Source organism: Apis cerana, linkage group LG5 (assembly GCF_029169275.1).
Source record: "Apis cerana isolate GH-2021 linkage group LG5, AcerK_1.0, whole genome shotgun sequence".
NCBI classification, from domain to species: Eukaryota; Metazoa; Arthropoda; class Insecta; order Hymenoptera; family Apidae; genus Apis; species Apis cerana.
The window spans coordinates 11,613,194-11,630,079 of record NC_083856.1 but is presented as its reverse complement, the minus strand read 5'-3'; the positions used below and the strand labels follow the sequence as shown (position 1 = coordinate 11,630,079).

Here is a 16,886-nt window from a genome sequence, read left to right as displayed (position 1 = left end):
GTAAATCTCAATATATAATCATTTTATTACTATCTGATAAGAATATGTGAAATTGAAGAATTTTTATATTACAAAACGAGGTTAAAAGAATGAAGCATAAGATTCAGAACAAAAGAAATTGGCTTTTAGTACCATCTATCGACGGAAGTAGCAAACTGCAACATTGACCGGGTTCAGAAATTCCTAGTTTCGAAAGATATAGTTGTCTTTTTGTTTGCTTTTAGCTTGACGGTTGTAAAGAGAACTTACATTTGAAAATTAAATGTAAACGATTCAACGGCCACTGAAAGGTCATAACAGACCTTACAGTTTGGTTACGTGAATATTTCGAATGAACTGAATCAACATTTTTCTAAGAACATTCTGTCAAAAGATATTCTCCTATATCTTCGTTTTATAAGGTAGGTCCGAATTTTTAATGACGAATCCTTACGAAGAATACGCTTTGTTATATATCTCTTATAAAAAACAAGATTTCTTATATTTTATGGTTTATTTTATTGATATAAAGATATATAAAGATAAATTAATATTTGCTTCGTTATATATGAAATATGTAAATTATTAAAATTAAAATATATTATTGTGCAATAAATTTATTTACAGCAAACGACATCTTTGAGTTATAATTTTAATTTTTATATATAAAATTTAATTGCTATCAATTATTTTAAATATTTTACGAAAAATATGTAATATATAAATGACAATAACTTTTAATTTCTTATTTTATATATTAATATTAAGACTTGAATAATCTAATTATTATTATTATTATTATTATTGTTTTTCTATCTCGTATTTATGAATAAGAATAAAATATATTTACATATCAACAGAAATTCCTGTACTTATAAAATGTATTTTATTTTTTAAAAATATTATCTATTGAAAATATTTCACATATTGATTATATGCATATTCACAATATATGTTTTATTCTAATTTCTAGAATTATTGAATAAATTGAATAAAATTAAATCTGAATATTTTATATATTTTTTACAAATTGTATGAAATTATATTAATTATTATTTATAAAAAAATTATATAATGTTTATTGCAAATAATTTTATTATTAATATTTTTGATAAAATATTATAATTATAATAATATAATAATATAATATTATAATTATATTTATAAAATATTGAAAATAGATTTAATTAGATTAAAAGATTAGATTAAAGAAAAAATAATTAAAAAAAAAATTAGAAATTCTCTTTGTAGATTTTAAAACAATGGAACAAGATACAGAATATATTAAACTACCATTAGAGGAAAGATGCGTGCATAAGGTAATATGTACTTCTTGATATAATTTAATATTTAATTTAATAAAGATTTTTTGAATTATTTTTCTAACATTAATATTATTTATATATAGTTATGGCGAGCACGTTTGCATGGATATAAAGAATGTGTAAATACATTCCAATGTATTGATGATGAAAAGTCTCCAGAATGGAACAAATTTTTAGGATATATCAAAAAGTTTGTGATAGATAGTAATGCAGCTGCTCAAGAAAAAGGATTAGAAGCAGCATTAGCTTTCATTGAAAATGCTGCAGTAGCAGGAAAGTATGTATTTTATTAAATTAAATATATAATTATAAAATATAATTATAAAATAAATATATAATTTATTGTTCTATTTATTCTCTATTATTTTATAAAATAAATCATATTGAAAGCTTCTTAATATATTTTTGTGTATATTAAAAAATATTTTGATACTTTTAATAAAATTATACAAATCATAATTTTACAGAACTGTTGGGGAAGTTATGAATGGAATAGTTACTAAATGTATTGCTGCTCCTAAAGTCAAAACAAAAGAATTGGCAGTACAAATAACATTGATGTATATAGAAATTGAAAAACATGAAGCTGTACAAGAAGAATTACTAAAAGGAACAGAAGCAAAGAATCCAAAAATTGTAGCTGCATGTATTTCAACTTTAACATTGGCTTTAAGGTAATTATATATAATTATATATTATATATTTTATTAATAACATATGAAAATGCTCAATTAATAATCTATTCGTTTTTTTTTTATTTTTTAGGCAATTTGGACCAAAAGTGATTAATATAAAGCCTTTAATAAAGAAAATACCTGGTTTTCTTGAAGATAGAGATAAAACAGTTAGGGAAGAAGGAAAATTCATGGTTGTTGAAATTTATAGGTATTTTAATTTTATTTATTTTTATTTATTATTACGCATTGTATAATATGTGGTAACAAAAATTCAATTATTTTATAATATTTAGATGGATAGGTGCTCCTTTAAAACAACAATTGAATACATTAAAACCAGTGCAAATTACAGAATTGGAAGCAGAATTTAATAATTTAAAAGAAGAAAAAGTTGTACCTATTCGATTTTTAAAATCACAAAAACCAAAAACAATATGTATTACAGATTCAACAAGTGATATCGGTGAAGGTAAATAATTATATAATCTAAAAATTATACAATCTTATATGTATTTTAATATTTTTATTTTTAATTGAAAACTTTTATATTTAAGAAGGCAAAGATGATGGTGATGGTGGTTGTGTTCCGGAAATTGATCCTTATGAATTGTTAGAACCTATTGATATACTTTCTAAACTTCCAAAAGATTTTTATGAAAAACTTGAAGCTAAAAAATGGCAAGAACGAAAAGAAGCTTTAGAAGTTTTAGATGCTTTGGTAAAACATCCTAAATTGGAAAATGGTGATTATGGAGATTTAGTAAGAGCTTTGAAAAAAGTATGTATCCATTTTATTATTCTCTACTACTATTATATTATTATTAATATATTAAATATTATTTTGTTTATTTTTAAATATTATAAATAGATTATATCCAAAGATACTAATGTATTAGTAGTTGCATTGGCTGGAAAATGTTTGGCAGGATTAGCAGCTGGTCTTAAGAAACGATTTCAACCTTATGCAATAGCTTGTCTTTCATCAATTTTAGAAAAATTTCGTGAAAAGAAGCAAAATGTTGTACAAGCACTTAGAGAAGCTGCTGATGCTATTTTTCTTAGTGTAAGTATAAATATATCCAATTTTATTCTAGTATATTTTACAATTCTAAATAAAACTAAAATATTATATAACAAAACCTATTAATATCTATAAATGTTTTTATTAAAGAATTATAATAAAAATATAAAACAAAATATAAATACTATAAGTATTATATCATCAATTCAAACGTCTAATATTGATATATTATTATTTAATTTTATATAAATTTAATTTTATTGTTTTAAAAATTTATTTATAATAGTTTTGTCTAATTCATTTGCAATGTTTTTATAATTTGTATAATATTTATAATTCAAATGTCTCATATTTATATTCTATATAAGATTGATAAATAATATATTTTATGTATCTGTTAGGTTTCTATTGATGTTATATTAGAAGACACACTTGCGGCATTGGAAAACAAAAATCCTGCGGTAAAAGCCGAAACGGCTATTTATTTAGCAAGATGTTTCTCTCGCACACCACCACCAACTTTAAATAAAAAATTATTAAAAGCTTATACTGCTGTACTCTTAAAAACTTTAAATGAACCAGGTATTTTGAAATCAATATTCATTAATGCTTATTTCATTAATGCTTATTTATATTTATAATTTTTAAACTTATTTATTTTAGATCCAACTGTACGAGATAGTTCTGCAGAGGCCCTTGGTACAGCCATGAAATTAATTGGTGAAAAATCTATGATGCCATTTCTTACAGATATCGATAATTTAAAAATGACTAAGGTTAATTTAGAAGACTTATTATAACAAATTTTTCAATTATATAGAAAAAATAATTAGATTTTTTATTTAAATTTTATTGCTTTATATTTATTTTCTTTTATTAGATAAAAGAATGTGCAGAAAAAGCTGTAATACATGTTAAAATTCCTAATACATCAAAAGTAATCACAGAAAGACCAAATACTGCACCAAATAAAATTGAATCAATAGAAAAAATTAAAGAATCAGAGTCAAAAACTACAAAAAAATCTAATAATAATACAATTAAAAAACTTCCTTCTAAAAAACCATCTACTTCATCTTTAACTAACTTAGGTAAATAAATATGGTAAATAAAATTTACAATTTTAATAAGTATTATTTATTATTTATTTCATAATCTTTATTATTTATTTCAGCTATTTCTAAAAAATCATCTGCTACTAAAATTCAAACAGAAAAAAATTATAGTGTTGAAGAGATAGAAGAATTAGCTCTTCAATTACTACCAAATGATATTCTTACTGGACTTGTTGATAGTAATTGGAAAGCTCGATTAGCTGCAGTTGAACAACTATTAGAGGTACTTGAAATATTTATATAATTTATTTAGTAATAGATTTATACTTTTGTAAAAAATATTAATTAACAAAAAATGTAAATGTATTGTTTTAGTTTGTAAAACAAATAGATCCAATGGAAATACCTATACAAGTTATTGTACGAACTTTAGCAAAAAAACCAGGTTTTAAAGATACAAATTTTCAAGTTTTAAAATTACGACTAGAAATAGTAAAATTTTTGGCAGAAAATTTTCCATTTTCAACGTAAGATAATTCGTATATTATATTAAAATTTATATATTATGCTTTCTTTATATATTATACTTCATTATTATGCTTCCTATGTATAATATATTTATATTTCTTTATAGTACTATTTGTGAATATTGTATTATGGATATAACTGAAAAATTAGGAGATGCAAAAAACAGTGCAATTGCTGGTGAAACTCTTTTAACTATAGCAGAAGCAACAAGTTTAGAATATGTAGCACATGAAGTAATAACATTTGCTTTTAATCAAAAGAATCCTAAAGTTCAACAAGAAACATTAGCATTGTTATGTCGAGGTCTCATAGAATTTGGTTGTGTGTAAGTAATAATTTGTTTAATATAATATTCTTCTATAAATAATATACTTATTCACATACACGCACGCACGCACACGCATACAGAGTAAAATACAGTAATAAAATTTAATACATGTATATGTTTCATGTTTTAGTATCAATGTTAAATCTTTAATGGAAAATATAAAAAAAGCAGTTGCAGCAACAAATCCTGGTGTTCGAACTTCAGCAATTACATTATTAGGTATATTATATTTATTTATGGGCAAACCATTACTTATATTTTTTGAAAATGAAAAACCAGTTTTGCGTCAACAAATTGAACAAGAATGTGAAAAGGTAAATCTATAATAATTTATTATTTACTCTAATATATAATATATATTATATAATATTATTTTATTATAAATTAATATTATGTTTATAATAATAATAATATTATATTTTTATATGAGCTTATATTTAATAATTATATTTTAGCATAATGGTGAGTCACCACCTATACCAATTCGTGGAATAAAAAATAAAAAGGATAAAATAAGCGATGATGATGATGATATAGAAATTGATAAAAAATCTAGTAGTAACAGTGAAATTGATATTAATAATCTTATTCCACGTGTTGATATTAGTAATCAAATTACAGAAGGACTTCTTAATGAATTATCTGATAAAAATTGGAAGGTAGATATTATATTTTATGATATATAATTATTTTATAATCTAAATAATTTTTATTTAAATTAGATACGAAATGAAGGTTTACAAAAAATAAATACTATTATATCTGAAGCAAAATTTATAAAAAGTTCTATTGGTGATTTACCCCAAGGTTTGGCACTACGTTTAGTTGATAGCAATAGTAAAATAGCTCAATCAACTTTAGGCATATGTCAAGCTTTAGCTGTTGCAATGGGTTCTTCAGCAAAACAACATATTCGAGTTCTTTTCCCTGGCTTTGTACAATGTTTAGGGGATAATAAAAATTGGATTAGAACTGCAGCTATTTCTTGCATAAATACATGGGGAGATCAATGTGGTTACAAAGAATTTTTTGATGGTGAAATGATTGGAGATGCTTTAAAATCTGGATCTCCAATACTTAGAGCTGAAGTTTGGAATTGGTTAGCACAAAAATTACCATTGATTCCTGTAAAACAAATAGCAAAAGAAGAACTTCTTGTATGTCTTCCATATTTGTACAATAATTTAGAGGATCGTAATTCTGATGTGCGGAAAAATGCTCAAGAAGCAGTTTTAGGATTTATGATTCATCTATCTTATGAAGTAATGGCTAGAAATACAGAAAAATTAAAACCAGGATCACGAACTGTAGTACTTGCTGCATTAGATAAATGTCGACCAAATTTGCCTATTAAACCTTTACCGAAAAAACAAACACCAAAGGAAAATAATCAGAAAATTGTTAAAAGTGCTGGAGCTTTGAAAGCTGCAAAAGCAGTAGTAAAACCTAAACAAAATCAATCGAGATCAAAACCTAGTAGTGCTCGTAAAAAAGATGATGATATAGATACTAGTCCTTTATTGGCTATTAATAATTTAAAACATCAAAGATTAATTGATGAACAAAAATTAAAAGTTTTAAAATGGAACTTTACAACACCAAGGGAAGAATTTGTTGAACTTTTAAAAGAACTTATGACTGCTGCAAATGTAAATAAAACTTTATTAGCAAATATGTTTCATTCAGATTTTCGATATCATCTTAAGGCAATTGAGGCATTGACTGAGGTAATTATTTTATTATATTTTATTATATATTTATTATATTAAATCTTTCATTAAATTATTATTATAAATGTAAACTTTTTATTATAATATTTTTTATATTTATAATAATATTTAATTCTAGGATTTGCCTGATAATAGCAAAGCATTGGTTTCAAATTTAGATCTTATACTTAAATGGTTGACATTGAGATTCTTTGATACTAATCCTTCAGTATTATTAAAAGGTTTAGAATATTTGCGAATGGTATTTAATTTATTAATAGAAAATCAATATCATATGTTTGAAAATGAAGCTGCATCATTTATTCCATATCTTATTATCAAAGTAAATTATTTCATATTTTATTATTTCGATAATATTATTATTTTATTATTTGTTTATCAACATATTTATCTCTCTCTATATATAATATTTATCTAGATTGGTGATCCAAAAGATGCAGTACGTAATGGAGTACGTGCATTATTTAAACAAATAGCTTTAGTATATCCAGTAAGCAAATTATTTTCTTATGTAATGGAAGGCTTAAAATCTAAAAATGCTCGACAAAGAACAGGTAAATAATAAATAATAATAATAAATAATAAATAATAATAAATAAATAATAAATAATAAATAAATAATAATAAATAATAAATAATAATAAATAAATAATAATAAATAATAAATAAATAATAATAAAAAATATAAATAATACTAAATAAATACTAAATAAATTACGTTTGCAGAATGTTTAGATCAACTTGGATCTCTTATTGAAAATTATGGATTATCTGTTTGTCAACCATCTACATCTGTGGCATTAAAAGAAATTGCAAAACAAATAGCAGATCGTGATAATTCTGTTAGAAATGCTGCTTTAAATTGTATTGTTCAAGCATATTTTCTCCAAGGAGAACGAATATATAAGCTTATTGGTCAGGTAATCATTTTTTAACTGATATTTATCTTATGATTGTGTATAATTATAATTTTTTTATAATTTAATTTTGATTTTTAGATATCCGAAAAAGATCAATCTTTACTAGATGAACGTATTAAAAGAGCTGCTAAAAATTATCCAGCACCTCATAAATCGGCTTCTACCAATAGACTTTCTGCACCTTCAAATGCAACACCTATTCCTTCTAATGAAGACATTAAAGTAGAATTTGAAGAAGAAAACGAAGAAGAAATACTTGAACCTCAACCTTCTGAACCATCTCAATCAAATGAATTGTAAGTCTAATATATATATTACATATTTTTGCTTTAAAACTTTTATTAACAGTTATTATAAAATTATATATTTTATATTTCTAGATTGTATATATATTATATTATACATATATTTAATTGCTTTCAATATCATTATTATATTACTAATATTAAATATATTAATTTTAATATATTTTGTATAATTATTTTATTTTTTTTATTCATTTATATTTGAATGAATTTGCTTTTAATGATTTTCCAGGCCAACAGAGATTGTAACAACAGAACATATAACACCAGAATCTTATGAAACTAATGAACCTCTTTCAAACATATCATCAGAAATAAATATTTCATCTCCAAATCATCATGAAGATGATACTAAAACGTTTGTGCTTCTTGTGATTTGTTTTCAATATGCTATATGGTGACGGGTGTATTTTGGGAATAACAAAAAAATGCATGTTTAATCTATTATCTCTTTAATTTAGTAGTATAAATTTTTTTTTATTTGATTATTACATATGTATATTTATTTTTTTTTATTTCTTTTTAAATTTAATATTTTATGAAAATAATGATTTCATTAATTTTATAAAAAATAGCATATGATGTTTTAAATTTTGTAGTTTGAAATTGGTTCAATATTGTTAAGGTGATGAGATAATTTAGTATAGTAATATTAAATTAAAATTATATATAATAAATACTATTAATAAAATTTTATATAACATTTATGTAATTTTCATTTTTAGAAATTCTCCAACATCAACACAACCAAAAGTCTCAGGTCCATTTGGACTTGATATGGATTTTTTACGAAAAATTGAGTTAAATGCACCAGTAAAGTATTGTAATCCTGTTCTTCAAGAAATTAATTTGACAGATTTAGATGAAAATCCCAATACAATAAATTTACATAAAGTACCGTAAGTATTTACTGTTTTTTTCACAATTGTTTACATTTCCTATTTTAAAAAAATAAAAAATATAATTCGCAATTTTTTCTATTTTGTATTTTTAAAAATGAAGATCAATTAATTCCATATTATTGTTGAAAACTATAAATACTATAATCTAAAAAAATTAATATTATTTTTAAATAATAAGTAAAATAAGTTATTCGAAATGTTAGATTTTGATATGTTAAATTTTTTCAGAGTGATTCCTCTATCTCCTCCAAAATTGTTAGTATCAAAATCTGCATCAATGGCACAACAGCAATTGAATACTACTAATATAAGTAAAGAAGACAGTCTTGAACGTAAAATTCTTGCAATGGCTAGTTTAGATTTAGCTGTTGCAATACAGTCAATGAATAGCATAGATAATGTTCGTATTTAAAATATATATTTTTATATTAAATTATTATATTTATAATCTTTAATTATTTTATAGTTGATAAAATCTCACCAAATTTTGAGTTTGCAATCAAAAGAAGATAAATTTATTGGCTCGATAAATATGCAATTAAAACTTTTACAAACTTATCCTTTACAACAAGGAGGCACAGATATACCTAAAGGTTTTAGAAATACATTTATGGTTTTACTAGCGGTAAGAATTAATTTATATAATAGATATTAAATAGCAGAAGATATAAAATATATTTATTGTGTTTATAGTTTTATGACACTGGAATTCTGGGAAAGAATGTTCCATTAATACATTTAAAAGAACTTGTGGATCAAATGATCAGTTTTTTAGCAGAGAACAAATTAAATCATTTACATCAAGCAGATTCATATCTTCGCATAGTTAATATTATTATTTGTAAAATAATAGATAACTCAAATCATACCACTATTATATGGTAATAATTTAAAAAATTTTATTTATTAATATTAAGAACTGATATATATTTTAATTGATATATATTTAACAATATATTTTCATATTTAAATTAAAAAATTAATTTTTTTTTATTTCTTTAATAATAAGCGTATTAATAAAATTACTTCATGGATGTGCTGAATCAGTTGCTCCATCCAAGTATGAAGAATTAGTAATGAAGTGTTTATGGAAAATAGTAAAAACAATTCCTAATTGGGCTGCAGATTTAGATTATGACAGTATTCTTTTAGAAGTACATCGATTCCTTAAGGTAAATATATTTTTTTATGAATAAAATAAACATATATTTTATGAATACTATTCACGATAATCAAATTATTTAAAAATATAAAAAATATTTAAAAATATATTTTTTTTACAGGATTACCCAAGTATATGGTGGAAAAAACGAAAATCTGATACTCCATTACGTACAATTAAAACAATTCTTCATAGTATGACTCGCGTAAAAGGCAGTACAATACTTAGTCACCTAACACGAATAAATAATACAAATGAATCAGAATTGCATTCCTATCTTATCAGACTAATTACGGTTAGTTTATTAGATAGATATTATAAAATTTATAAGATTTAATATCTTATAAAAAATGTAATAAAGTTTAAATTTCTTATAATAATGTTTAATAGACATTTAAACCAGATGAAATTAATAGTAATCCCAAATCGATTGTAAAATCCAGTAGCACTGGAAAAACTCAAGAACATTTATCAAAATTCACACATCAACAGTTATCTGAAATATTTAAAAAGATTGGATCTAAAGAACATACACAAGAAGTATGTATTATCAATATTTTAGATATTATCCAATGGTTAACATTTTTTTATTTTTGATATTAATATTTATTTATTTATATTATTTATTTATTATTTATATTTTGATATTGTTTTATATAGGGTTTAATGCAACTTTATGATTTTAAACTTCAATATCCTGAAGCGGATGTACAACCTTTTTTGGTGAAATCGCATCAATTTTTCCAAGATTTTATAGAACAAGGATTAAGAGACATTGATCAAGCACGAAAAAATCAAAATCTTATAACGCAAACTAATAACCAATACTCTACAGGTAAACATATACATTTAATATTAAAATTATTATATGTTATTATTATTACATATAATTATATGATGTAGAAATAGCTGAATCTACTGGTTCTGAAGAAAAAAGCTTAATGGATCCATTACATAGGCTCGAAAAATTTCGAGCATCTGAAGCACAATGTAGAACTACCGGTCAGCCAAATCCAACATGAATTAACTTCATTTAATATTAATTAAGTAAGGATAATAAATATATTATATAATATAAAGATAGTTTATTAAATATTTATAATATAATTTTTAGATATTTTAATTTTCAAAAGAATAAGGTAAAATATACAGAACTTTTAAAAAAAGATTTTATTAAAAATATATATATATATATATATAAAGAAATAATTCTTTATTTTATAATATAATTTTTTTCTTGTTGAGTTAAAAAGTTTAGTATATTTAAAATATATCACTAAAAATAGTATGATGAAATTATTATAATATAATATTTAATTAAATATAAAGCAAAACATATTTAAAAATATATATATATATATGTATACATATATATATAATCTACAAATATGAATATGAATAATAGAAAACATTTTTAAAAATAAAATAAATCTTTTAATTTCTTTATTGATATTAGTCAATTATCTATCACAAAGTAATTTTTTTATAATAAACTTTTAAATTTATATCTTTATACATTCTGTATGCATATAATAAATATATTTATAAATTATTAAATTATACATCGTAAAATAAAATTCATATTAAAACAATTATATATATTTTTAGATTTACATTTTTTTTCTATATTTCTATATTTCTATTATTTTTTTATTTTATACAAAAAATATTGATAGTAAATATTGTATGTATTTATTATCTACAAGTAAATTATATTTTACAGGGTTGCAGTGCTTAAATAACTGGATTAAGAAATAATAATACATAGAATACAATAATAAGTAAATAGTACATAGATCATGAAGAATAATCATTGTACCTAATGTACGTAATGTTACACTGTCAGTGCAACATTATCTGTAGCATTTCTTGATTTTCTGAATAGATATACACATATGTTATAATGCTAATTGCAAGAATTTTATGCGTTAAACTATTAAAATAATTGCGAAATAATGTTACAATACTCGTATTTCTCAATATTTAAAAATGACAATTATTTTACAGCTGATTTATATATTTCGTTACTTCTTTTAAAATAAATCTACTCATCAATATATATCGTTAATTCTATATTTATATATAAAAGAAATATTACATGTTTGACATTAATTAAAATTTAATTATACATAAAAATCATGTTTTTCCATATTTATAATCCTAATATATAAATGTGGATTTAATACATTAATTTTTCATAATATACATAAAATAATATAGTATTAGCAAAATAATAATGATAATAATAATAACAAAAATAATAGTAGCAACAGTAATAATAATAATAACAATAGAACAACAACAAGAATAATAATAGTAATTTAATATAAATGTCTTTTAAAAAATTTCTTGAGAAATTTATGTAATGTAAGTAGATTGTATATATATTCTAACAAAATATTCAATAAAATAGCTTATAACAATATTACTTATTATTTTTACACTATATTTATACATTGTTGTTTAGTGTTTGATATATTATATCATTTAATCTTACAATAATTTTATTCACATTATTAATTATTTATATCAATATAATTTTAAACATAATGTACAAAATATATACATAAGTACTTTTCAGAAATAAAATTTAGTGTACATTATGATTTTTACTATTTCATAACAGTCTGTACACAAATAGAAAAAATATGTACATTATCTTATAGCAAAATATATTTCATGACATATAGCTACATAAATACTGTATATTGTTTTCATACATCTTCCGTGGGACTAATAAAAAGTGCTGTTAAAGCAAATAGTAGAAATACCAATCCACCAATTATGGTCACTAAGAATAATAAAAATATTTCTAATTATTTTTTTTTGTTTCATTATTATATGTTAATATTTAATGATTTGTATTTATATGTATCTAAATTATATAATTTAAAAATTTTTTTGATAATAATATCTATTTTTTTAATATAAAAAGAGTATTTTACCTGTTCTTACTGAAATTTTTTGAGCTATCATTCGTCCTCCTAATACTGCCAATCCTGTGCAAAATGAGTGTCCCAATATTCCACCTATTACAACTCCATAAACATCCTAAAAATAATAAATTTTTATATCTTATATTTCTTTTTATATAAATATATCCAAAATTTTTCTATGATTCTAGAATTATAAATATTACAATGTCAAATATTAAATATAAACATTAACCTCTCTTGCTGCAAGTATAATAGTTGTAAGTTGTGAACGATCACCCCATTCTGCAAGAAATGTTAACGTAAATGCTTGAAGAAATATCCTAGATAGGAGCATCAGTGCACTAATTTTTGTTGCTTTCCTTATAACACCAGTTTCTGGATCTTGTACTAAAGTGCTTCCTGTTTCTTTTTCATACTGAAAGTGATGATATTTAAAAATTATTTAATTCCTGCAAAAATGTTAAAGGAATAGTTTCAAAACACTTATACTATAAAATCTAATGAAAAATTCTTTGAAACTATTTATATTTTTAATACTCATACCTCATCCTCTCGCTTTCTTAAGTCTGATTGTACTTCTTCTAATTCCTCTTGTCCTTCAGTTGCAGACATTTTATAACCATCTCGTAACATTTTTAAGCCAAATAAAGCAAAAAGTGCAGTAGAAATATAATATGTATAAACACTAGGAATTATGGTTGCGGCATATCCAAAAATTACTAAAGGTCAAAAAAGATAATTGTTATAATTTTAATAAAAAAATAAATAATTATAAATGAATATCTTTCTAATCAAATAAACAATTAGAAAGTTTATTTATAAAAAGTTTTTTCATTTTGTTTTCTTTTTTTATTAAGTTTCTCTATTATTTTATGTAGATATTATATTTATAATTATAATATATATATATGATACATTTTTTTATCATTTATTATTATTATTATTATATCATTTAAAAATATTATTACATAAATATTAACATATACTAAATGTTTTTTAAAATGTACTAACATGTACTAAAATGTTTTTTTAAAATCACAAAAATTGCAATGATTCTATTTAATTATTTTAATTTTATTTAAGAAATATTTATTTATAATAATCATTATATCATTTATTTTGTTTATATATTTGAAAAAATACTTTTGAAATTTGAAAATTATTTCGGAAAAAAATCAGCATTTAAAAATAAATAAAAAAATATTATAAAATATATATTATATTTTATATTATATTATATATAATTTAAATATATATTATATTTAATTTTGTTTTTTGAAGTAAAATAATTCTGAAGTAAAATAATAAATAATTTTTTTAATATTTTATAAATCATGAATATTCCTTCAATTTATATATTAATTATTGATAAATATTTTACAATCAAATGATTACAATCAAATTCCATAATAATATTATTAAATTTAATATAATATAATATTATTAAATTTAATTTAATATATAATTATTTAATACTAATCAGATTCTCAAAATATATACAGAATATAGAAGTTTATTATATTCCATAACCAAAGTAAAATAGAATATTTTACATGAATTTTTTTAATTATTTTCAAATGCTAAGTTTATTTTTCAAGTGAATTTTTCTATATATAATAAATGTATATATAGCATATGTATTATTCTGTGTATATGTGTATGTATGTCTATGCTACAAAATTATTTTACAAAAATTATATATTTAATAATACCTGAAAGAAGAGTCATTAAAGCTAAAGCACTAATTGCCCCTATAAAAACTGTCAATCTTGGATGTTTCATTGCCATAATAGCAGCAATAAAGAAAGTTTTGTCTCCCAACTCAGAAACAACGATGACAGATAAAGATGCTACAAATGCATGTAGAAAACCAAGGTTATCCTTGGTTTGTGATGGTATTGCATTTTCAGGTTTCTAATATATATTATGAATATTAATATATGAGTAAATATATATTATTTAATACAAAATAATTAAATTAAATACTTACCATAGATGTCATTATCATTTGAAATCTACCATCATATATTGGTTCACTTTCACCTAATACTATAGATAAAAAAAAATAGTTTATTGCACATATATACAAAAAATACTCATTTATTATTAAAAATCGGTTAAAGCTCATTGTTTTTAGTTTATATTGATAATACTGAGGGCTTTAACTATAGTTATTTTGTACTGAAGACGTTATCAAAGCATCTAACATACACACACCGAAGTGTGGATACATGTACTGTTTTTAATGTTCCACAATGCAGATTCTATATCATAAAATTTAGAGAATATTCACAATAAATATTTAATGCTTTGAAAATTAATCATCTACACACAAAAATATTTAATATAAAAATACTATAAATTTAATTTATTTCGTGTAAATTAATATCTAAACTCATTAAACTTTTAAAAGATTTAATTTACAATTTTGAAAATATTTATTCCATGAAATATGTCTATAATTGAAAGATCACTACAATTACAAATACTTAAATTATATAATCATGCTAGATGTCACTGAATAATAATATCATTTTGAGAATTTATTATTTTTTAAGTGGGTTCATAGAAAGATAAATTTAAAAAATTTAATAATTACAGAAAAATTCTTTTTGGTTTTATTATATATTTTATAATTCTTTCTATAAATTTTAATTTTAAAAATTTTTGGATACTGAATACTTTTATACATATTTTTATATATCAATCTTCGATTATGTATGTTTTAGAAAAGTATATCACTAGTATTTGATGTGCTCTTCCAATTATTTCATAGATATTAATAATTTTATTTGCAATTATAGCTTTAAATGGTAAAAGTAAGTAAATTAGATTTGTATCTGTTATTAAAATTACTAAAAATTAATAATTTTGGTTATTTGCGTTTTCCCATGATTTTATGATATATTTGTTTTTTTCATTAGATTGAATGGACTATAAATAAAATCATTATGGCGGTTGAAATAATCCCTAAACATTTCAATTTTGCATACATATTTTTGTATAATTTTTAATCCTAAATAATATTAAAATTATTTATTATATTCTACTTGTCAAATGCTCTTGGAAGTTGTAAAAATGTCTTACAAATTTTTGAAGAATTGTTTTAATCATTAATATAATTAAATATACATAAATAGAATAATTATATGTATATTATTTATCGCTTATACAAGTTTTAAAACTTTTTTTATTTTGTTGAAATTACATAAACTATATTATATTAACTATAAAAAATAAAATATAAAATGCAGAAGATAAAAAAAGCAAAAGTGGTACGTAATAATAAAGTTTTTTAATATAAGTTTAAAATTATTGATGAAAAAAAAATATATTATTTATAGAATCAAGCTATTGAAATACTTTGGTTAAATAAAAAAGATGGATTGAAAAAAAAGATAAAAATGGAAAAGATAAAAAAATTACAAAATATTGATACTCAGTGTAAAATCATACATTATTATAAAAAGAGTGAAAGGCAATATCCAATAAGTTTTTCAAGACACAGAATTCTCTCTGAAATAAAATCATATATAAATAAAAAAGATTGGAATAAAGCTAAAAATTTATTTTTATTATTACTTGAATCTTCAATTGATATTGAACCATTAATTTGGCGTTATAGTTTTATATTTACATTATATAATAATATTGATAATTTATCTAATATTTTTCAATTTTTTAATATGTGTATTGGTAGTCTACATTCCGATAAAAATGTGATATTAAAAAATATATTGTTATTACAACATAAATAAATAATTTCTTCTTATATGAAATAAAATGTTTTATTGAAATCCATGTCTATTTTCATAACTTCTATCAAAATATTTAAAAATAAATTAATTTATCATTTTTAATAATTTATATATATATATTATTATTATTATTATTATTACATATTATTTCATATAATAGCAATCATATAATAATAAAAATTACAATTGGTATTGTATTAAATAATTAAATATTTTGCTATGCATTGAATGCATTTCATATGTTTTTTAATGTATGTATT

At 21.1% G+C, this 16,886-nt stretch overlaps 2 protein-coding genes and 1 long non-coding RNA gene across 5 annotated transcripts; 2 read left to right on the top strand and 1 right to left on the bottom strand.

Moving 5' to 3' along the window:
* The first annotated feature begins 151 nt into the window (after positions 1-151).
* Positions 152-11,991, top strand: LOC107997830 (protein mini spindles). Of its 3 annotated transcripts, none has more exons than XM_062075322.1 (32): positions 152-401; positions 1,231-1,298; positions 1,388-1,581; positions 1,772-1,978; positions 2,070-2,189; positions 2,275-2,450; positions 2,536-2,759; positions 2,850-3,044; positions 3,404-3,584; positions 3,666-3,778; positions 3,883-4,093; positions 4,177-4,340; positions 4,433-4,584; positions 4,692-4,910; positions 5,044-5,227; positions 5,369-5,572; positions 5,636-6,640; positions 6,762-6,965; positions 7,062-7,197; positions 7,370-7,563; positions 7,642-7,859; positions 8,101-8,226; positions 8,594-8,767; positions 8,999-9,170; positions 9,237-9,395; positions 9,464-9,651; positions 9,780-9,942; positions 10,054-10,227; positions 10,323-10,472; positions 10,593-10,767; positions 10,836-10,979; positions 11,656-11,991. In XM_062075322.1, the coding sequence occupies exons 2-31, from the start codon at positions 1,242-1,244 to the stop codon at positions 10,952-10,954; spliced, it is 5,958 nt and encodes a 1,985-aa protein (XP_061931306.1). In that variant the 5' UTR covers positions 152-401; positions 1,231-1,241; the 3' UTR covers positions 10,955-10,979; positions 11,656-11,991. The 3 variants fall into 3 exon arrangements, with proteins under 3 accessions (XP_061931306.1, XP_061931307.1, XP_061931308.1); XM_062075323.1 differs by having other exon boundaries at positions 1,216-1,298; XM_062075324.1 differs by lacking the exon at positions 8,101-8,226 and having other exon boundaries at positions 153-401.
* Positions 11,990-15,325, bottom strand: LOC107997832 (putative divalent cation/proton antiporter TMEM165). The gene is made up of 6 exons (XM_017056711.3): positions 14,859-15,325; positions 14,581-14,782; positions 13,412-13,587; positions 13,101-13,283; positions 12,878-12,983; positions 11,990-12,723 (listed from the first exon to the last, which is right to left on the bottom strand). Exons 1-6 carry the CDS (start codon positions 14,994-14,996, stop codon positions 12,647-12,649), a joined length of 882 nt encoding a protein of 293 aa, XP_016912200.1. The 5' UTR covers positions 14,997-15,325; the 3' UTR covers positions 11,990-12,646.
* A 157-nt stretch (positions 15,326-15,482) lies between these two features.
* LOC133666120 (uncharacterized) lies at positions 15,483-16,444 on the top strand. Its single transcript, XR_009829792.1, has 2 exons — positions 15,483-15,687; positions 15,793-16,444. It is a non-coding gene; the product is annotated as an uncharacterized LOC133666120 (long non-coding RNA).
* Positions 16,445-16,886: the final 442 nt, after the last annotated feature.